Source organism: Saimiri boliviensis, chromosome 10, assembly GCF_048565385.1.
Source record: "Saimiri boliviensis isolate mSaiBol1 chromosome 10, mSaiBol1.pri, whole genome shotgun sequence".
Classification (NCBI taxonomy): Eukaryota; Metazoa; Chordata; class Mammalia; order Primates; family Cebidae; genus Saimiri; species Saimiri boliviensis.
The window spans coordinates 81,645,232-81,669,330 of NC_133458.1; the positions used below are offsets into that span (position 1 = coordinate 81,645,232).

At 34.9% G+C, this 24,099-nt stretch overlaps 1 protein-coding gene across 5 annotated transcripts in view; it reads right to left on the bottom strand.

The window, feature by feature from the left end:
• The window catches only part of AGMO (alkylglycerol monooxygenase), a 374,417-nt gene that overhangs the window by 175,566 nt on the left and 174,752 nt on the right, over window positions 1–24,099 (bottom strand). For all 5 annotated transcript variants that reach the window (XM_074379552.1, XM_003938665.4, XM_074379554.1 and 2 more), the window contains exons 9-12: window positions 22,640–22,774; window positions 19,617–19,733; window positions 1,977–2,059; window positions 1,327–1,432 (exon numbers count right to left, since the gene is read on the bottom strand). In XM_074379552.1, coding sequence (XP_074235653.1) covers window positions 1,327–1,432; window positions 1,977–2,059; window positions 19,617–19,733; window positions 22,640–22,774 — 441 coding nt within the window. The remainder of the gene's footprint in view (window positions 1–1,326; window positions 1,433–1,976; window positions 2,060–19,616; window positions 19,734–22,639; window positions 22,775–24,099) is intronic.

Here is a 24,099-nt window from a genome sequence, read left to right on the forward strand (position 1 = left end):
TAATAAAGAATCTTCCGCTTCTTCCTTTCTTCTAACCACAAAATTCACCTTTTCTTCCCACAAGCAAATGTTAGGTTCTTGTTTATCTTCCTAGATATATTTACATAAATACAATAAAATACATTTATACATTTATATACCTATATCTCCCTCTCCCTGTTTTTATACTTATGTGCAGCATATGGCAGAATACTTCAGATGAAATCCTGTATCATGTTTTATGGTGAAGATTGTTCCTTACTGGTACTAAAGGGCTTCTTGTTTTATTATTATTGATGCATATTTTACTACTTTATTAATGAATAATAATTTTTAAATACACCTCTATTCATGTCATTAGATTGTTGCTAATATTATGTTGTAACAAGTAATGCTACAATGAATAATATCATGTATACACCAATTCACAGATGTGTGAGCATACCATTTCAGTAGAACAAATTCCTAAAAGTGAAATCCTGGGTTAATGGATATGTCTATTTGCAATTTTGATAGATATCATCAAATTTCTTCCAAAGGAATTGTTTGAATTTGTAATCAATACTAAATAATGAAGGCATATATATTAGGTTTTTCATTGATGCTAGAAATGGGCGATGTTCATATTTATATTTCAAGCTTATATTTAAGCTTAAGTTACACGTTGCACATTCTGGTGGTGCTGGCAGGTGTCTTGGCACCAAAGTTAAGCAATATAACTCTCAATTAAAAACATAATACACTGTCTATTAATGCTTTAGTGATGAGAAAATAAACGTCTTTAACGTTTTCTAGATTCTAAACAATAAATATATTCCCATAAGTTTAATATGGTTTTTGGAAGATAAGAATCATCACAGAAGATTGTATTTTTCAGTTGTTAAAAAATCTCATTGACTTCAGTGACTTTATTTCTGTAGAATGATTACTTTTTATAGGTAGCTGACAAGGAATCTTGATCACAATTTTTACTTCAAAAGCTTTAAAAAAAAAACTTAAATGGCAGCTCTGCCAAAAATTTTTTGTAAAATCACTTCTTCCACTTCTTTAGAACCTATTACATGGTCTGATTTCTTTATAAAGGTTGTGTAATGTATTGTAATATATCCAACAATTCTATGAGGTTAATGGTATCCAACTTTAGAAACCAAAAAACTGTGGCTCAGCAGTATTAACTAGCTCAGATGACACAACTAACAAGTACTGGTAAGAAAAAAAAAAAAAAAAGGTAAAAAATTTCCCACAAGTACTGGTCAGAAATGAAGCAGAGAAAACATTGTTGAATGAATAAATTAAATATGCAATACGTATACACTATCCAGTGGCTACCTAAGATGAATGTCCTACCTCAAAAGCAGATGATAAGGAAGGGACAAGAGGCTTCAGGTGACCAAATCTGTACAGCATTAGGAACATCAAGCAACGAAGAGTTTCCATAATAGCTGCCTGGGGTCTGAAATAAAATGCCATTAATATGCATAAGCGTTAAATATGCTCCTCATGTTTTTTACATGTTATAATTAAAATAGAGATGAACTTTTCATTCTCAAGAAATACCTAGTATTTTAATATATTTCAAAAGCATGTCCCCTGAAGCTATTTGAAAACAGGGATTAAACTAAGAAAGGACAATCATCTCATCTTTTTAGGGAAAATCTGTTCTTTAGCAACATACTGCTTAGTTTGATCATTGACGAGTTAGGGTAAAGTTTATTTTCAGCTAATAAATAAAATTTTAGGCAACTAAATTTCTAGGATTTAAAGTAAGAGTGACTCCTTTCGCTGAGTTCATATCTTCATACTTCATTTAAAAAATGAGTGGTTAGGAGAACTGATACAGTAATGACTCTAAAAAAATGAGAACTCAAATACCTAAGTTTTGTATTTATTTTTTAAACCACATTATAAAGTTATCTAATGTGCTGATAGTATACCACTCTGTGGAAAATTCTTGAATTGAGTAAATGTAAAAACAATGCAAGAACTTCACGTCTTGCCTTTGATCCAGAAGAAATCCCATGGAAGTCAAGGTCAGGATAATGAACCAAACCCTCAGAAGTAGAGTCACTGGTGACAGCACCTGTCAAACAAACACAGAGATCAATGGAGCCTTCAGGAGCGTTGTTAAAAGGTAGAAGAACAGTTAAAGCTGACAAAACAGCCCAAACGTAATTTTCTATTACACCACTTGGCAATTGACACTTTTCAGAAAGTTTGACTACACAGAGACCATTTTGGTTTTCTTAATGTTATTTGGTTTCTTTTCAGACATTTGGAGAAGTAATTGGACAATTCCATAATGATATTTTGCTTCAAGTGTTCATGCTAAAATTCTTCTTTAAAGTTTTGACTTTGGTAATTGTTTGAAGCATGTGAGTCTCCATATACAGATAAATTAGTCACATTGAAATGAGTCAACACTGTATTCTAATGGCCATTTTTAGTATCACAAAATCTTTGTGGTTTCAAATGAAAAGTGTTCTCTAATATAGAAAATATTTAAAGGAGAATGTGTTTATGAGTGAAAACACATATATAAAAGAGATTACATGCATCCACTCATATTTGATGAAATCTACATACTCATGTATACATGTCAAAAGTTATCTTTTTAATGCTTAAATGTTAAGCATTAGTGTGCTCTTTATGTTAATATGGAAGAGTTTTTTAAAGTAAATTAAAACTTACTGATATATTGGTCTTTAAGCCAAGGGAAAGAATGAGTATTATTTTTACAGGTACCTTAAGGGTAAATGCTTATTCTAAGACAGTCTGTCCATTGAGATTATCAGATTTCTGACTTGCAAATATGCTTTGTGCTCCAGAAAAATTAGAGGAAAAGCAGATACTAGAATTCTAATTTAAGTACATATACAGCAATCTTTGTTTATAGTGTAAAAGTATTTATATTATGTACAAAAACTAATTATTTTGGAAAAAATGAACCATTTACAGTTTGTTTTTGGACTCTGAGTCAAAAGATTTTCTTTTAAATGCTTGTCTCAATTTTAGTCTGGTCTTTTGTACTTTTCTGCAGAAGAAATGAATTAAAGAGTACAGTTGCATAAAGTCTGTTTTTAATCCTAATGTATTGGAAATAAATTATAAATTTTAAAAAAGTTATCTTTTGAATCATTATAACAGAAAACATTTTTCTGTGAGAATATAAATTAATGATGCATTTAATTTACATTTCTAAATTTAATAATGTTTATTGAACATCTACTATTTTACAGCTTCTATGGCATGTGTTTCTTGTACTTCAATTTTTTGCATTCCCAATAACTTTGCAGAGTAGTTGTCATTATATCCACTTATTTTAAAAAAAAATCTGGGAAACTAAGGATTATCTAACTTTTCCATCATTACACAGAAAGTAAATAATGCCTCTGAAACTCAAAATAGGCCTGCCTGATCCCAAAGCGTGATGATAGTAGAATACATACGAGCAATAGATTTAAAGGAGCCAATAGCAGAAATTTAAACTGAGATTACATAGCCAAAGTTTAGAGCCAGGTGAACACAACTTCATATTAAAAGTGAATCAGTAAATTCAAAGGACTGGACACAGCTCATGGATGAGTTCCTTACTCAATAGTGGAGCTTAAATGTTCCAACTTCATGAAAACCCAGAGGTGTGACACAACAGACTGGCTAAAATAGTGCCCAAAACATTATGCAAGTACTCTTTCCTTTTTTCCGCCTTGAAATGAATACAAGGAATTTCACCTTATTATTAGCTAATACCCCTACTTGCAACTAAATTGCATCTGTCCAAAATTGTCAACAATAAACAAAAGCCACCAGTTCCAATTTTTGCTCACATGCAGTACCTTAGCTTCATACCCTCCTAAAAACCAGCCTCATCTCTTACGGCCAACTTCCTGGAATGGCAGCCAGAACTGTCAAGGGATTTTAAATGCTCTAGAGCAATACTTTAATAGAAGAATATTGGCGAGTGAATCTGAATACAAAGTATTAGAATGTTTAGGAATAGGGGCACGATGATAGGTATTATATACAGGATAGGGGAGTCAGTGGAAGCCAGAATGTCTTAGACCAGAGCAGGAGAGTACTATTAATATTTCAACATGTGGAGGTCAGCAATGTCTGCTTAGGAAGAGTGAGCACATAAATAACAGAAATATTTTCCTGGTGGTAGAAATAACTAGGGTTTGTTCAGTTACTTTGATTAAAATGGCTTCTCTCACTATATTGCTTCACTGTGGTTTTTGGCAGGGAAAAATTTACATAAATGGGAGAAATAATTTGTGTCAAAAACTATAGTATGATTGCAAATGCTCTTTAACAACATAGAATTTGGAATTATTCAAACCTACCATCCATGTAACTATGAACAAATTATTTGACATATTAAAGCCTCAGTTATATGTTTGGTACATTTGAAATAAAATATGCATTTGGCAAGGACTATAATCTTATAAAATACTTAGAAGAGTGTTTGGCACAGAGTAAAAAACTCAATTGATGGTCATGGTTAGTATTATTGTTACTATGTTCAGGAACTTAGGCTAATCTTAATTAATTACAATAAGATAAACAACTGAGAAGCATAAATAGAAGGTCTATTAGTTCTTCCAGATGTCATACGACAAACTCAGAGATGGAATAAGTATGTGTACTTATTTTGGTTGGGAAACATATGATCCCTGGACAATAGAAACAACTCTTTTTACCAAACTGCATCCTGACTACTGAAATCAGAGTGGAAACCAACTTAATGCAGGAATCCACCACCTAGTCCACATCTCTAGCTGGTTAACATGCAACTGAAACTTGGCATGACTAAAACACTGCCTTTGAGCTCCTCCTCACCATACATTCCCTAGTTCTTTTAATCTTAGAAAATCACACCTCCTAGCCTTCAACTGCTGAAGACAAAAACCTGTCCTTAACTTTTTCTGTCACTGTCTACTTCTAATACATCAGAGACATACTTAAAACATACCCAGAATGAAAGCATGTGTTATAAACAGCACAACTAATATCCTGTTCCACCCCAACATGATCTCCCCACTAACTGTTGAAATACTATTCTAACTGGTCTTCTTACTTCTAAAATTGCCTGTCCACCTTTCACAGCCCCCAACCTACAGTATACAGAGTGAGCCTTTTAAAGGTAAGTCAGATCATGTCACTCATGTTCTAAACCCTCCAGGGGCTCACTCAGAATAAAGCTCAAAGTCATCAGTCTAGCCCAAATACACCATACCCACTATAAATCCCTAGAGGTCTAGTGAGCTTTCTCTCTTTAACTCATAATAAACCATGTTAGAAATTTTCCTATTCCTGGACATGACAAACATTTTCCCCACTCAAGTCTGTTTCACGTACTATTCCTTCTGCTTGAAATGACTTCCCTCAGTGATCAGTAGGGTGCACTTCATTCAGGTCTCGATTCAAATATACATCTTTATCTCTCCAACACAAAATACTACTTCTCCATAACTCTTTATAACCATTTTATTTTATTGCTCTTCATATGATTTGTCACTTCTATACACTTATATGTTTGTTGATGCATTCTGTTTGTCGTCCATCTTTTATTAGTACATAAAATCAATGAAACTTTGTATCTCTTTGTTCACTGTGGTATCCCAAGTGCCTACAACATAGTACCCAATATATGTTTATTGAATGAGTGACAAAATAAAGGAATATTTTATATTTATATTTTAATATTAAAAGATTAAATGTTAATAATTCTTATTACATTGCTAATATGATATTTGAGAAAATGGAATCTTTAGTTTTTTATAAATTCAAATTTTATTTTAGCTTCAGGGGATACATTTCCAGGTTTGTTATATTAGTATATTGCCTGATGCTGAGGTTTGAGGTAGAAATGACCTCATCACCCAGAAAGTGAGCATAGTACCCAACAATTAGTTTTTCAACCCTTACCCCCCTCCTTTCATCCTGGCTCTATTAGTCCCCAGTGTCTACTGTTGTCATCTTTATGTTCGGGGCACCCAGTGTTTAGCTTTCACTTATCAGTAAGAAATTGCAGTATTTGTTTTTCTGTTCCTCCACTAATTCACCTAGAGTTGTGGCTTCCAGCTACATTCATGTTGCTGCAAAGAACACGAATTGTTTTTTATGGCTGCATAGTATTCCAGGTATATACATAACATGTTTTCTTTATCCGTTCCACCATTGATGGGCACCTAGGTTGACTCCATATCTTTGTTATTGTGAATAATGCTGCGATGAACATATGAGTGTATGCGTCTTTTGATAGAGTGATTTATTTTCTTTTGGATGTATACCAAGTAATGGGATTGCTGTGTCTTAAGTTCTCTGATAAACCACCAAACTGCTTTCCACAGAGGCTGAAGTAATCTACTTTCTCACCAACAGTGTGTAAGTGTTCCCTTTTCTTTTTAGCCTCGCAAGTATCTGTTGTGTTTTGACGTTTTAAGAATAACCACTCTTACTGGCATGAGACAGTGTTCATTGTGGTTTTGATTTGCATTTCACTAATAATTAGTGATGCTGAGAATTTTTTCAGACGTTTGTTGGATCCTTGTATGTCTACTTTTGAGAGGTGCCTGTTTATGTTCTTTGCCCACTTTTTAATCTGGTTATTTGTTTTTTGCTTGTTGATTTACTTAAGTTTCTTAGAGATTTTGGATATAAGTCCTTTATCAGATGGATAGCTGGCAAATATTTTCTCCCATTCTGTAGACTGTTTAGTCTGTTGATAGTTTCTTTTGCTGTGCAGAAGCTCTTTATTGTAACTAGGTCCCATTTGTCAATTTTTGTTTCTGTTGAAATTGCTTTTGAGGACTTACTCAGAAATTATTTCCCTAGGCCGATGTCCTGAATGATCTTCGACAAAGTTGACGAAACCAATGGGTAAAGGACTCCTTATTCAAAAACTGTTACAGGGATAGCTGGCTAGCCACAAGCAGAAGACTGAAACTGGACCCCTACCTTTCACCATATATAAAAATTGACTCACGATTGATTAAAACTTTGAGTGTAAGACCTCAAACTATAAAAACCCTGGAAGAAAACATTATTAATATAATTAATCAATAATTTAATATTAAATATTTAATAGCAATGTTCTGTTTTATTTTATTTTTGAAACAGGGTTTTACTCCCATCATTCAGGCTGGAGTATAATGGCACCATCTTGGCTCACTGCAACCTCCCTTTCCAGTGTCAAGCTATTCTCCTGCCTCAGCCTCCCAAGTAGCTGGGACTATAGACACATGCTACTGTGCACAGCTAATTTTTTTTTTTTTCTTGAGACAGAGTTTTGTTCTTGTTGCCCAGGCTGGAGTGCAATGGCACCATCTTGGCTCACTGCAACCTCTGCCTCCTGGGTTCAAGCAATTCACCTGCCTCAGCCTCCCGAGTAGCTGGGATTACCAGCACCCACCACCACTTCCCACTAACTTTCTTGTATTTTTAGTAGAGACAGGGTTTCTCCATGCTGGCCAGGCTGGTCTTATACTTCTGATCTCAAGTGATCCACCTGCCTTGAACTCCCACAGTTCACAGTGTTGGGATTACAGGCATGAGCCACTACACCTGGTCCACGGCTCACTTTTCTATTTTTTGTAAAGATGGGGTTTCAGCGTGTTGTGTCGGATGGTCTCAAACTCCTGGGCTCAAGTGATCTGATGGCCTCAGTCTCCTAATATACAGGGACATATAGGCATGAGCCACTATACCCTGCCCAATACCAATATTTTATACTCCTTAAACTTTAAAATAAATTCAACTAAATTATTCAATCAATAGTTTAATATTAAATTATTAAGTGTTTCTAAATGTTAAATGTTAAGTACTTTAATATTTATTTCTTTAATTCCTTAAAAAACAGAGTTATCCCAAAAATGCATTTAAAAGAAACTGAGAGTACTGAAAAGGAAATTCCATGTAGAACACATATGCTTAATTCAGGGTCCATTTTCCTATGGAACTTAAGTTTTTCCATATAGCATCCTTTGATAGAATTGTAAGGCAGATAACCAATTGATCTCTAAATTCTACACACTCTTTTGGGCATGGTGGCTCATGCTTGTTATTTGAGCACTTTGGGAGGCTGAGGTGGGTGGATTACTTGAGGTCAGTAGTTCCAGATCAGCCTGGCCAAACTGGTAAAGCCCCATCTCTACTAAAAATACAAAAATTAGCCAGGCATGGTGCCATATGCCTGTAGTCCCAGCTACTTGGGAAGCTGAGGCAGAGAATCATTTGAACCTGGGAAGCAGAGATTGTAGTGAGCCAAGATCATGCCATTGCACTCCAGCCTGGGAGTCACAGCGAGACTCTGTCTCAAACATAAATAAATTAATAAATAAATTCTACACATTCATTCCATGAATATATACTGAGTCTGTGCTGGGCACTATGGTAAATATGAGTTTGGGTAACCAAGAACAAAATCCCTGCACTTGAATTCATACCACATGAGTCTTTGTTGATAAGATCATTGGCCAAGTACACTAGAGCAAAAAGAAAAAAAATAGAATCGAATTTATAGGTTTTAAAGACTATAAATATTTAGTCTCTTGTGTTTTGAACAATAAGTAAAATCACACACACCTTGTTAGTTTTTTATAACAGGAAGGATTTTATTTTTCCTTGAATTTACTCCCATTTCAAATTATATACTGGTTTATCTTTCATACAAAGTATCTTTGTCCTAAAGTACCAAATCAAATTATTCTAAATTAGTTCCATTTAAATTTGGATGTATGATCAGTTCATAATCACAGAAAGCATTTGAGATAGATCATAACCATAAATAGCTTTATGAGGCAATAAATTATTTTTCCTTTTTAAAAAATATCTGTCAAGTCCCACCAGGCACAGTGGCTCCTGCTTGTAATCCCAGCACTTGGGGAAGCTGAGGCCAGGAGTTCAAGCCTTGCCTGGCCAACATGGTGAAACACCATCTCTACTAAAAATACAAAAATTATCCAGGCATGGTGGCGGTGCAGGCCTGTAATTCCAGCTACTCGGGAGGCTGAGGCATGAGAATTGCTTGAAACTGGGAGGAGGAGGTTTCAATGAGCCAAGATCACACCATAGCACTCCAGCTTAGGCACCAGAGCAATACTCTGTCTCAAAAAACAAGAAAGAAAAAGAAAAAAAAATTATCAAGTTCCAAATGATTTGGTAGCTCTTATTTTTGTCAGTTTTCTAGTGCAAGGATGATGGTTTAGATTTGCAGCCCCAAGTATGCCTGCTGAACCCTATCTCCTCCAACTTTCTTCAAAGAGATGGGAAAAAACACTTAGGAAGAGATATCATTAACAACACAAAAACTGCAGAATTACATGTTTGATGCTATGTTATGTAAACAATAAATGAATGTGTGGAAATTCTTCTTTTGCCCACAGATATTATAAAGAAGTAAGCCCTTTTGTTCTTGAAGACTATCACTGCCTTATCCTTGCATGGGAAACCCTTGGTGGTCAATATAACTTCCTCTCGCATTTTCTCACTCAACCAATCTCACAAAGGAGCTATCACACTTGGCCACTATATCCTAAAATAACAGTATGCTTCTATAGGAAAGAATTCTTTTTAAACTTATGCATTGTCAAGGGTGATTTGATAATATTTTCCATAATTTTATTCTAAGAATTTAGAAATGACAATGTCTAGATTTTCTTTTTATAACAAGATGGTGCATTTTTAGTAGTTTCTCTAAAAGATGCCTGACAAGATCTGCAAAAGTTATTATTTTGATAAATGCTCATCTTCTCAGACATCTGTAAAATGAGGCTAATATTGCCTAACACTTACACCTCTACAACCTCTGATGTGAAGGCAGCAGTTTGAGTTTCCTGGCACACTTATCCTACTGCCCTCATTATCTCTATGGCTTGATAACTCCACCTTTCAGGTGCCATGAGCTTGCGGATTTGTCATGCTGAATCCTAAGGCTTGAAGATGCTTCCCAGTGTTAAAACATAAACACGAGAGCAGAGTCCAATGTGACACCATACTGCGATGTATAATTATATGTGGGTCTCAAGAATCTGTCTTGAAAGAATTTCTTGCTCTTTAAAATAATTGTCAATATTAACTATCTTATTTTTTTCTAAATTTTCAGAACTCCCTAGGTGTCTACTACTAAAGCATACTAAAAAGGATATAAGTAAAATAAACGTTTGCTAGAATTTCAAGCAAGAAGCAAATACAATAAATATATCAAAGGTGAAAATATATTGGCTAAAAAGTGTAATTAATATATAGTTGAAAACATTGGATTGACATGAAGTTCATCAGTTTCTACAAAAATTTGTAAGAAATAAAATCCAAAGATTATATTGTATTTTGTAAATACTGAAATATTAGATATGTGGCAACTGTATTTGATACTATGGTTCTACTCCATTAAAATATGGATGTGTACCTAACAATACAAAATTTGCCCTCCTACCTGAAAAAACAAACAATAGCAATATATCTGAAATGATCATTCTTAAATCATAGAGCACCAGACAACAAAGAACAATGACCTTAGGGAAATGGGATGCAAATGACATGATCCCTATTGCACTAGTTTCCCAGCTTGAGAGTTTCTAGGTCGCAACACAGAGGGACCCAAAGGAGCATGATGGATCCTCTGAATTGCAGAGAAGGATCCAGGACTTGGGAGAAACCAAAGAGGCTAGTGTTTGGAAAACAGAGTACCGAAAGAGGAGAGAGTTGTATACATAGAGAATCCTAAAAATTTGCAGAGTGCCTGTCAAGTCTTCAGTATATCAACTTATGCATAATACGCTGAAGAAGTTATTTGGGGACAGAAAAGGATCAGAGTTTACAATACCCATTATGTGTATCGTGCATATTTCTACCAGATTGACTGAAAATCCTCATGATTCACTGGATATTCACCGAGTAGAGAACATGAAAGGGTTGTGCCTCAGTATTGGGCAGTAATTAGTCTAAGACTCAAAACCCCTAGCAAAGAAAGATCCTACAATAGTTGCTAAAAGAGTCCCTTGTTAACATATTATCTTTCTTGAATGCTCAATAAAACTATTTTGTGAAGCCACTCTGAATAATTTGTGTTTTCCTCAAGATCTCAGTGAAATCAGTGAAATCAAATTTCCTCATATTTTTTTAATAGGAAACTTTTATTTCCTCACTAAGAAACAAATGGATCTATAAACTACATACCTTTCATTATGCTCAAAAATATGGACAAGAAAAGGTGTTAAAAGACAGTTTGAGAGAGACAGACCAGACTTTCTTTCTAAATGGATTCATTTTTTGTTGCAGTTCTTTGAGACAGAGTCTCACTCTGTCACCTAGGCTGTAGTACAGTGGCGTGATCTTGGCAACCTCCACCTCCTGGGTTCAAGCGATTATCTTACCTCAGCCTCCTGAATAGCTGGGATTACAGGCACCTGCCACCATGCCAAGCTAATTTTTGTATTTGTAGTAGAGATGGGGTTTTGACATTTTGGCCAGACTGGTCTCAAACTCCTGACCTCAGGTGATCTACCCACCTTGGCCTCCCAAAGTGCTGGATTACAGGCGTGAGCCACTGTGCCCGGCCTCTCTATGTGGAAGACTTTTAATGAGGAAATGTCACTCCAAAGAACTGTGCATTTAGACTTGGAGTTTCCAAAGCTGAATTGCTTAGTTTTTACATATACGTAATAAATCAAAGTGAGATCATAATTTAAATTATGAGGTTATCATTGATTGTGTTTCTTATATGATAACTTTTAAAAGTTTGTTATATGACAGCTTTTAAAGCTGCCTGATACCAAATTAGAAAAGACTAGTAGTGATATGAAGATACATTTAATTTCAAAATTAACATTTCATTATTTGATGCACATGACATTAAATGTTCAAATTTATTAATAAATTTGAATATAGTGGACAAAAATAATGTATTATAATTAGGAAAATGCAATGATCACTTTTCTACATTTCTGTAGTCTATGCTAATTTGAAAGTTAGCTTTCATCAGAAGGCATCCTTTACCACACATTCATTACATTCATTTCATGGCTTTATGTTATAATTGATGCTCATTTTGGCCCACGTTTTTTTTTTTTCCCACATTATCTTAGCTACCACCTAAAATCTTAAGAAAATTAAATCTCAAAGGGATAGACTAGAGAAAAACAGTATACTTTGGACATTGACTTTAAAGCTTTCATGTAGAACCTAAGCTAGATCTGGGCAAGTAACACTCTCTGCTACGAGAGTAGACCAAAATATGTTGATTTTTTACAGAAGGTTTTTTTCAGCGGGTTTATTAAAAAATGCCAACATGAAAACATGAGTTACAAAACTGTAGTGCCCATAATGTTTTACAGAGCATGGCATTCAGGGGAATTAAAAAACATAAAAATGTTTCCAAATTTTTATTGGATACTCTCAGATGCCCTGTTAACTTGAAATATATCATCAAAGTAATCTGTGTTCACATATATCTGCAGTAACTTTATTACACATCTTATTATAAGACCTTATTGAATATTCAAACTGTTTTCGGCATGTCAATTATTTAAAAGAAGCACTGCTTTTTCCATTTTAGTTTGGAGAACATGCTAGCGTAATACGTATTTTTATTGCGAACATGTATTCATGATATTGCCCCATGAAGTGGACTCTGGCAGCTGAGGAATTAATTTTTCAAGCATTACTAAATCAAAATCAACATAAAAGTCTGTGGGTCATATCACCAAACTAAACACTATGTATGTAAATGTATGCTTTGCAAGTTTCAGTAAGAAAGGAATGTGTCTTTTACACCTTTGTGGTGGCCATCAAATTACTTTTTTTGACTCCCAAATTATTTATATAGAACTTGCATACATAAAACAAGTAAGTATTTATCTTCTCTAATATATGCATAAACAGAAAAGGCTGTGGAAACACAGCAGGGCCCCCAGTTACAAGTCAGCCACAACTTTTCTGTGTGATTATTGGCTACAGTGAATCTTGAACAAAATATTACTGTTGGATTTTAATGTCTTTGTATGCTTTTAGACATCCCTGAGACTAGAAAGGCACTATAGAATTTTGCAAATAAGCAGCCTTTCTTTCTGGTCACACAGCATGTTCTCAGCAAAGAAAAACACATGTGGGAAACAAGCAAATGCACCTTTCAAAATTAATCTCTGTCAGGAGTGAAGCTGTCTCCAACTCTCATTTCAGTTTGAAAAGGGTTTCAACACTTGATATTTCTCTTTGTCAATATATCTACATAAATTTCTCAAATAGTTTTTCATACAGCAGAGAAATCTTGTGAAAACCATGCTATAAGTCACATCTTTTAATGTACACAATGTCTAGTTACATTTTTACCCAGGAAGCACTCACTCATGCCCAGGCATTCAAATGTTAATGGCCACTATTTCAAAATTAACACGGAGGCTCACATAGCTTAAAATGAGCAAATCTCCATCTTTTGTTTCTGTGAATCAGTACAAGGTATTTAGAGATTTTATTTAATACAAATAATAAAAATCAATTATGTGAACTGTACTCAACATTGGTTAGTATCTCAAGAGCTGGATATTTAGATAAAGATAGCCTGGCTTTTCTTTTGGCTTTACTCAACTATGAAAGCTCTATTAATGATGTACATTTTAGTCCTATTTGGGGTGAACATATTACGTTTATATATTTGTTGTAAACAGAGTAATCAGTGAGGGGTTAGTTATGAGATCTTACTTTAAACAAATATGAAGTCTAAGCATTTGGGTGGTTTGATGTGTGTGTGTGCACTGCCAAGAGTGATGTGGTTCATGCCACTGTTACAAAAGCTTTGGTCCTGAAAGAAATTCTTGGGTTCAAATTTTGTCATTTTGGGGGCTAAAGGCAAACAAACCTGGTACAATATACAATTTGTTTCATCAGCTCTAGCACATGTAAGTAGAACAAAGAGTAACTATATTTCCAATCACTATATTTTCAAAAATTGTCTGGCCCCATAGTATCCTAGTTCCTATTTTTGCTTCACACAATGGAATTTAGAATCTAACCCATTATTTTCTACGATAAGAAAAGTCTATTATATGTTTCCCTGTGGCTTTTTCTTTAAAAAATCTTATTCGGACAGAGAGCACATACAAACGTATCTATTGTTTAAAATTGGGGTTCCTATATGGAGAATAATTTGGTTACTAATTTTGAACACACAAAAAAGAAATATATACTGACAACACCAATCATTGAAGTTTTAAAATAATGTTAAAATTAAAATGGTTTTTATTGCTTTAATGTCTGTTTTGTCAGAAACTTGGATTGCAACCCAGCCTTTTTTTCTGTTTTCCAATTGCTTGGTAGATTTTTCCTCCATTCCTTTATGGGTTCAAAACTACGAGAAAATCTAACTATTGTAAATATATAGGCACCCAACACAGAAGCACCCAGATTCATAAAGCAAGGTCTTAGAGATCTTCAAAGAGACTTAGACTCCCACAAAATAATAATGGGAGACTTTAATACCCCACTGACAATATTAGACAGATCATCCAGCCAGAAAAATAACAAAGATATTCAGCACCTGAACTCAGCGCTAGACCAAATGGACCTGATATATTCAAAACTCTCCACCCAGAAACAACAGAATTTGCATTCTTCCCTTTGCTACATGACACATAATCTAAAATCAATCACAAATGGAAAGTAAAACACTACTCCACAAATGCAAAAGAACTGAAATCATAACCCACAGTCTCTCAGACCACAGCACAATCAAATTAGAAATTAAGACTAAGAAGGTCATTCAAAACCATACAATTACATGGAAATTGAATAACCTGCTCCTGAATCACTTTTCAGTAAATGATGAAATTAAGGCAGAAATCAAGAAGTTCTTTGAAACTAATGAGAAGAAAGACACAACATACCAAAATCTCTGAGACACAGCTAAGGCAGTGTTAAGAGGGAAGTTTAGAGCACTAAAAGCCTACATCAAAAAGTTGGAAACATCTCAAGTTGACAACCTAACATCACAACTAAGTAACTAGAGAAACCAAGATCAAACAAATCCCAAAGCTATCACAAGACAAGAAATAACCAAAATCAGAGCTGAACTGAAGGATGTTGAGACATGAAAAACCATTGGAAAGATCAACAAATCCAGGAGCTGTTTTTGGGAAAATATTAATTAAACAGATAGACTGCTAGTGAGATTAATAAAGAAAAGACAAGATTCAAATAAACACTACCAAAACCAACAAGGAGTATCTTGCCAATAACCAGAAGTACAAACAATGGAGAGTATTATGAACACTTAGATGCACATACACTGGTAAGTCTAGAAGAATTTCCTGGATACATACACCTTCCTAAGACTGAACCAGGACACTATTAAAATCCTGAAGACACCAACAGTGCACTGTAACATTGAGGCAGTAATAGCCTACCAATCAAAAAAAGCCCAGAAGCCCTTCTGCACGGCAAAATAAACTATCAACAGAGTAAACAGACAACCTACAGAATGGAAGAAAATATTTGCAAATTACGAATCCAACAAAAGTATAGTACGGAATCCCATAAAAAAGTGGGTAGGCAACATGAACAGATGCCTTTCAAAAGAAGACATACATGCAGCAAACAATCATATGAAAAAAAAAAAAAAGCCCAGCATCACTGATCATTAGAGATATGCAAATCAAAACCACAATGACGTACCATTTCCTACCAGTCGGACTGGCCATTATGAAAAAGTCAAAAAATAACAGATGCTGGCAAGCTTGTGGAGAAAAAGGAACGCTTATACACTGTTGCTGGGAGTGTAAATTAGTTCAATCATTGTGGAAGACAGTGTGGAATTCCTCAAAGACATAAAGACAGAAAGACCATTCCACCCAGCAATATCATTGCTAGGTATATGTCCAGGTGAATATAAATTATTCCATTATAAAGTTACATGCACCCATATGTTCATTGCAACACTGTTCACAATGTCAAAGACATGGAGTCAACCTAAATGCCCATCAATGACAGACTGGATGAAGAAAATGCGGTACATATACACCATGGAATACTATGCAGCCACAAAAAAGAATGGGATCATGTCCTTCACAGGCACATGGATGGGGCTGGAGGCCATTATCCTTAGCAAACTAACACAGAAACAGAAAACCAAATACTGCATGTTCTCTCTTATAAGTGGGAGCTAAATGATGAAAACACATGGGCACATAGAGGGAAAAACACACAACGGGGCCAGTTGGAGAGTGGAGGATGGGAGGAGAAAGAGGATCAGGAAAAATAACTAATGGGGACTAGGCTTAATAACTAGGTGATAAAATAATCCATACAACAAACCCCTCATAACGCAAGTTTACCTATGTAACAAAACTGCATGTGTATCCCAGAACTTAAAAAAAAAAAAGTTTAAAAAAATTAAATTGCCTTTTCTCAATGCATTATTCAATAATCTCTGTAACAACTTTTTGAAAATCTATTTAGCAGGACACATTACATACACTATTGGTTGTCTAACCAACATATACCTCCCATGTCTTTTGTACTAATGCTGTGCTCATTTTGTCTAGCTATAAATGAGGAATGTGCTCAGGGAGAAGTGAGCACCACTCTATCCTAAGGGTAAAAATTATACTTGGTGTAATTCACTCATAGTTAATTCATGACCTGATGTTAGTTATTGGGTTAGTGTGGGCACGTCCTGAAAAATGAGACATGAAAGGAAGTTTGCTGGGAAGAAATATGCCTGTTTGTGTGTGTGTGCTTTTTCCCTCTTAAATAAAATGAAATATAAAATTAACAAGGAGTTGTGAATTTGCTGCCTTTGGTCAAAAGCCCTCACAGCTTTTGACCAAAGGCGGCAAATTCAATACTCCTAGAGCATCTTATTAATTTTATTTTATTATTATCATCATTATTTTATGATGATAAAATCCAAAGGTATTAGAGAAGCCCTTTTAAAGCTCTGAATGTCTGAACTGCTGAAGCAATCAATCCTGGAAACACTTGCCATATTCCAAATAAATTTAATTGGAAATTCTGTTTTTTAGAAAAGAAGACATCTAATGGACACTCATACCATAAATATCTTAATTACAGGCAGGTTTATATGTAACTAGGTATTTTATAAATGATTGAGAACATCTATTATGTTATATAGATCTAACTTTGTTATATTTGCCTACTTGAGCCTATTTCCCTTTTTCTATAATCTATCACTTCAATATTTTTTCAAGCCACTGTTTTTTTTCATAGATCATGTGGATCCTGTGTAGTTGACCCTGACCTCCCTTTTGTAGACTGTGTATATATTCCAGACCTGATCACATACATGGATTCATTCAGTGATGTACAGATAAACCAAGCCATGGCATCAGGCTCAATTTGAGTATTTTTACTTGTGGGGTTCTTTGTATGGCAGTATTTAAGTTAGAGTAAACTGCTAGCCATCTTACCACTATAAAGGGTGATAGTTTACAGGAGAATTTGCACTGAGAAAAGCATAGCTGCCAGAAAAAAAGAAGATTTCTGATGACATTATTTTCCATCTTGGGTTCAGCACTGTCTGAAGAAGTAACAGTCCCAAACTTTAAAGTTACGTTAGTTAATAAACCACTCTGTGTTGAATTTCTGCCACATACAGTTTAAAAAGTCCCGCTTAGCACTCCTAACTAAAAATCCTGCTCAGGACCTATTTCAAGAAGACTTCTTTCCTTATAATTCAATATATAAATCATATGGAATATACAGAACTGTTACAGTGGCATCATCATACTTAGATTATTATACTGGTGCTTAATTACTTAAAATAATTCCATAGGTCTTATATTAAAATTATTAACAATATTCTCAGATTAGATTCATTTTTCAGCATACATTGTTTATTTTACTTATGGAGTTTTTGACTACATTGACTGTTGTCTATCAATAATACCCATATTGTTTCTTGAAAATAATGATTAATTCTTCTCTGTATTCACTGAATACTAATCCTATCTTTATTCATTTAAGTTTTTTCCTGGATTGCTGTATTTTCTTTTTAGACTTTTTCAGAGTTCTTCATGTCTGAAGATAACATCTCTTTCACATTTTTAATCTGTTTAGCTACTGTCTTTAGTACCGTGTAATGAATGATTATTTTAGTCCATTTTTAATGTACTAGTTTAAGCTGCTGTGAAAGTCATTGAGTTTTACATGCTGTTATCATATTTTTGTATTTTAAAAGTTTATTTTAATTACTTTAGAAATGACAGCTAGGATAGCTATTAGAATATATGTTCACTTGCCTCACTGGATTCATATATTGTCAACAGTTTTAGCTCCTTAGGTGTCCTTTGATTTTTTTCCAGCTGTTCTGTGCATTTTAACAATTATATTTTTGTATATTTTATCCATCAATTTTAAGTGCCCTATACACCTTAAAGAATAGGTGTATCAGCCAGGAGCAGTAGCTCATGCCTGTAATCCCAGCACTATGGGAGCCTGAGGCAGACAGATTGCCTGAGGTCAGGCATTCAAGACCAGTCTGGCCAACATGGCGAAACCCCATTTCTATTAAAAATACAAACACTGGCCAGGCGTGGTGACGTGCACCTGCAATACCAGCTACTTGGGAGGCTGAGGCAGGAGAAACAGTTGATCGGGAGGGGAAAGTTGCAGTGAGCCGAGATCTTGCCATTACACTCCAGCCTCGGTGACAAGAGCAAGACTCCATCTCAAAAAAAAAAAAAAAGAATAGGGGTATCCTAACCACCACTTTGCTGCAAATACAAACCACCTCTGTTGCTTTCCAATATCACCATTATTCATAGAGTTACCATGTAACTTTCAACATTGCTGATTCATTGAGGTTTTTAATGGGGTGCACATTTTCTCAGTAACAAAGCATAAAAACAGCAATTTTTTACACTATTTTCTAGTTTACCTACTTACAATTTAGTTACCTTACCTCTTTTGTGTACCTTTTAGAACTATTCTTAATTTTTAATAAAGAATATAACATAAATAAATCTATAAAACAAAACAAAATATGTTCTTTTATTCTGTTTTCTTGTTTGTTTTTGCAATTTACAGCATATTTTTTATACTTTATGTTATTTTTGCTCTTTCTGAAATATAGGTAGTATGAGGATTCCTTGATGGCCAAAAAATGACTCCCAAAGTGGTGATCTCTGAACTAACTCCTGTCTAGTGCTCTTCTATTTGCACCAGACAAATTGGAATATTCTGAATGCTTTAGAAAGGTCAAACTAAAGGAATTAACCTCTACATTGAAAACTCTTTAAAGTAATTATATCAGGCAATTCTCTAAATGAAGGCAAATATGTTGAAATGGATGAAAAACATGCTTTCCCACACATTTAGTTCTGACTTCTGAAGTATTTTTAATTGTTATAAAATTGGTTTATGGCAAATTATTTCCTATTTATCACACAGATTAACAGCATACCACTTAGTGAACATTCTATATAGAAGCAATTTGGTTAGAATTAATTCATTTACATTTAGTCATCTAGAAGAATTGTTTTACCTGTTTAAATGTGAGATGCTGCCAAAATTACAGCAGACAACTACAGAGAAAAACAAATCATAACCTTAATCTGGGGAGCTTATTTTCATTTTCAAACAAAGTAACAGATAATGTTTTCACACTCTTTAAAACAGACATTACTTACAGCTGCATCTGCAAAGGTTTCTTCATAAAATGCTAACATCAAAGCAAACTGTACAACTGTATATATCTTTAACAGCTGAGACGCGGGTGATGAGAAGGGAACTTCTTTCCCGGTGACCTACATCGACAAGAAAGAACCATTTCCTTTATATTGCTTCAGACTTATTTCTCTTACTGAAATTCACACTAGGAGAGATATTTGAAAAAAGTATCTGCTATTAAAAAAAAAAAAAACTAACATAATTTTAAAAAACAGAAACCTGTCTGTAAGTTAGGAAACTTTTTTCTCATTTTAAAAGCATTACAATTATGATGTAGTCTGCCTTAACGAGCAGCATAAGAACTAATTCAGCAATACGTGTGAATAATAAAGACAGCCAAAATGAATGGGTTGGATCTTCCCTATTTGATAACATGTTGATGATCATATATGACAGCAAAGTAAAAGAAAAAAAAAACAGAAGGTAGGGGCTGGGCACGGTGGCTCATGCCTATAAGCCCAGCATTTTGGGAGGCCTAGGTGGGCAGATCACCTGAGATCCGGCATTTGAGACTAGCCTAGTCAACATGGTGAAACCTTGTAAAAATCCAAAAATTAGCTGGGTGTGGTGGCATGCACCTGTAGCCTCCCAGCTACTCAGGAGGCTGAGGCAGGAGAATTGCTTGAACCCGGGAGGCGAGGTTGCAGTGAGCCAAGATTATGCCACTGCACTCCAGCCTGAGTGACAGAGCAAGATTCTGTCTCAAAAAACAAACTAACAAAAGAACAACAACAACAAAAACAGAAGGTGATCTTGGCAGGTAATCATGCTTCAAAGAAAAATACTATTTTATTGGAATAAACTTTTCTAAAGTTGTTTATTGCAAACTTCAGAAAAGTTGTTTCCAATAAACTACATTTCTACTCTAGCATTTGACTTTTTCCAAAATGCTACACATCTATGTTTTGTTTTGTTTTGTTTTGTTTTGTTTTGTTTTGTTTTGTTTTGAGATGGACCCTTGCTCTATAGCCCAGGCTGGAGTGCAGTGGAGCAATCTGGGCTCTCTGCAACCTCCGCCTGCTGGGTCCTGGTTCAAGCAAGTCTTTTTACCTCAGCCTCCCAAGTAGCTGGGATTACAGGCAAGAGATACCATGCCCAGCTAATAGCTGTATTTTTTAGAAGAGGTGGTGTTTCACCATGTTGGCCAGTCTGGTCTTGAACTCCTGACCTTGTGATCTGCCCGCCTCAGCCTCCCAAAATGCCAGGATTACAAGCGTGAGCCACTGCACCCAGCCTACATCTATTTTTTTTTTAACACAGACTCCTTCACTCATATAACTTTAAAATATTGTATTCACTTTGAGTTATTTATTGACAGAAAGAAAAATAATAAATGGATCATAGCAAACAACCTTTTTTTAGTTGAAATATAAAAATTATTTTACCTGTATCAAGTTGGTAAATTGCTGCACAACTAATTATGAACATAAACAAAAGTGTCTGGGAAACTTATTCCCAGAAGCTTTGGTAACTGAGTGAGAAAATATCATTATTTAGATTAGGATTTTTTCAAAATAATAATATTTAAATAAAACATCTTATTTTATTTCCTTGAAACATCACAGGGCTAACTTTTATACACATAGTATCATCCTTGAAATCAAGAGTAGTTTACTTTTCCTGTTGTTTCTGCATTACTATTAATGACATTTATTTGATAAGAAATCACTACTTATATTCTAAATGATCAAAAAGAAACTTTTCTTTCTTCTCCAGAAGAGTAACTCAAGTTCTGGGTTGGAACTGAATTTTTCCTTTGGGTTCCTGTCTTTTAAGGATCAACATTTTTAATTTTTTATTTTCAACGTGGTTCCTGTATTTAATTTTTCTACTCTACTATAAAATGAATATAATTACAGTTTGACCCCAAATCCACAAATCCACGTTGTGTTTTGGTTTGTTTGTTTGTTTGTTTGTTTGAGACCTAGTCTTGCCCTGTTGCCAGGCTGGAGTTCAGTGGCACTCTCTTGGCTCACTGCAACCTCTACCCCCTGAGTTCAAGCAATTCTCCTGCCTCAGTCTCCAGAGTAGCTGGGATTACAGCCACATGCCACCACACCCAGCTAATTTTTGTATTTTTAGTAAAGACAGGGTTTCACCATGTTGGCCAGGATGCTCTCAATCTCTCCACCTCATGATCTGCCCACCTAGGCCCCCAAAAGTGCTGGGATTATAGGCATGAGCTACCACACCTGGCCCAAAATAATAATATTTAAATAAAACATCTTATTTTATTTCCTTGAAATACTACAGGCTAACTTTTGTATGCATAGTATCATATCATCCTTGAAATCAAGAATCATTTACTTCGGTAATTGTTTCTACATTAATATTCACGGCATTTATTTGCTAAGAAATCAGAACCTACATTCTATTAAAAAGAAACTTCTCTTTCTTCTCCAGAAGAGTAATTCTGGGTTGGAACTGAATTTTTCATTTGGGTTCCTGTGTTTTAAAGATCTACATTTTTAAATTTTTGGTTTCAATGTGGTTTCCGTATGTAATTCTCCTACTCTACTATAAAAGGAATATAGTTACAGTTTGACTCAATGATGTGACTTTAGATGCATCTGTTTTGGGGGCCTCCGTTTTTCATGAGTGGAATTAAGGTCAGACAGACTGACTCATTCCTAAGTTTTCCTCCATCTCTAGCATTCTAGGACTCTGTGTCTGAGCTGCATGTACTTGTGAAGTTATGCCCTACACAAAGGCGAGCGTTAAAGGGATTTGAAAACCAGCCTCTGTAGCTCTGCTCCACAATCTGTGCTCCCAGGTAAGAGGCAGAGTTCACTTGGGAGAAGGCTCTCCTTTAATTGGTACACAGTTGGTGGACACTCATTAGGTTAAGAACCACAGTACTGCATCCGACTGAGGGAACATCTTTTTACAGATTTGCATGAAAAGAGCCTATGTACAGGCTGGCTGTAGACCTGACAATATGAGACGAATCTTCCCCATCTCCAGCTTTGTGAACTCTATTTACCTCTGGGATTTCTTCACTTAGACCAAGTCTTGGTTTACCTGGACCCCATCCTGGTCCTTTAAATATGACAGAAAACTTATTGAAGAATCCAGGTGTGGCCCAGAATGCAGTCCATATGTAAAATAAGTGGTGAAACTAGAAAGAATAAAAAAAAAAAGAGCTTATTTCAAACAAATAGGGTAGAAAGATCAAATACAAAATATTATGTATATTATTAATGTTCATGGTAATTTACATATTTTAAAACATATGTTATACATGATTGGAAATTAATGTGTACTTGCATTCCATGCTGTAATCTATTCTGTACACTCTGTGTACTATTAAGTGTGTTATTGTCAATATTTCTGAAGTTCAATAAAATTATAATTTTGAAATATAAAAACAGGGCAATTGTTTGAACAATCAGCAACGTAGAAAAAAAAAATGAGTTAAGAGGCTTTGCTTCCAGTGGAATTAATTAGCATCGTGTGCACTCAACATCCCTGCCTAATGACACCTTATCTCTCTTTTTTTTTTTTTCTTTTTCCAAGACAGAGCCTTGATCTGTCACCCAGGCTGGAGTGCAGTGGCAGAACCTTGGATCACTGCAACTTTCACTTCCTAGGTTCAAGTGATTCTCCTGTCTCAGCCTCCTGGATAGCTGGGATCATAGGCACACGCCACCATGCCAGGCTAATTTTTGCATTTTTAGTGGAGATGGGTTTCACCATGTTGACGTGCCTGGTTTTGAACTCCTGACCTCATGATCTGCCTGCCTCAGCCGCCCAAAGTACTGGGATTATAGGCGTGAGCCACCACACTCGGCCAATGACAACTTTTCTAAGTGTTGCTCCATGGATACAAAAGTTGAACATGGCAACATATAAAGATTACATATCTGTATTTAAAACACAATTCACAATTTACTATATTGTATTACAGACAATATATATTTATAAAAATCCTGTAATAGTTTGTGATAGTAGACTTCTGAGTATCAAATGGTCCATATTCTGTAATTTAAAAAGTTTGCTGACAGGCAAAAGTTCCCCTTTAGTCTCATAGCAGGAATCCACATTCTTTAAATATCATGAATTTGACATGTATAGAATTGAAAAGTGTACCCACATGTAATAAGTGTTCAATAAACATTTGCTATTTAGGATACATATATGATGATAATGCACCAGGAGACTAAAAAGACTCCTGAAGTTTGAGCATCAGCTGTAGATTCTAGAGGTGAATTCTATGATAAATATAGAAATAAATTAATGGAGAAACAAGCTTAGGCTTTGTCAGAGTTTGTGATTTTACTATTATTTTCACTGTGTTTTGAACAATTTGAACCTTAAAGATTATAAATAAAACTTTAAAATTGCTTAGAATATCACAATAAGGAATCTGAAGCATTTAAACAATTAAGAACTTAACAATTTATGCCTAGTGTTCCATTACTGGAACGCTAAGCCTGTAGGAGT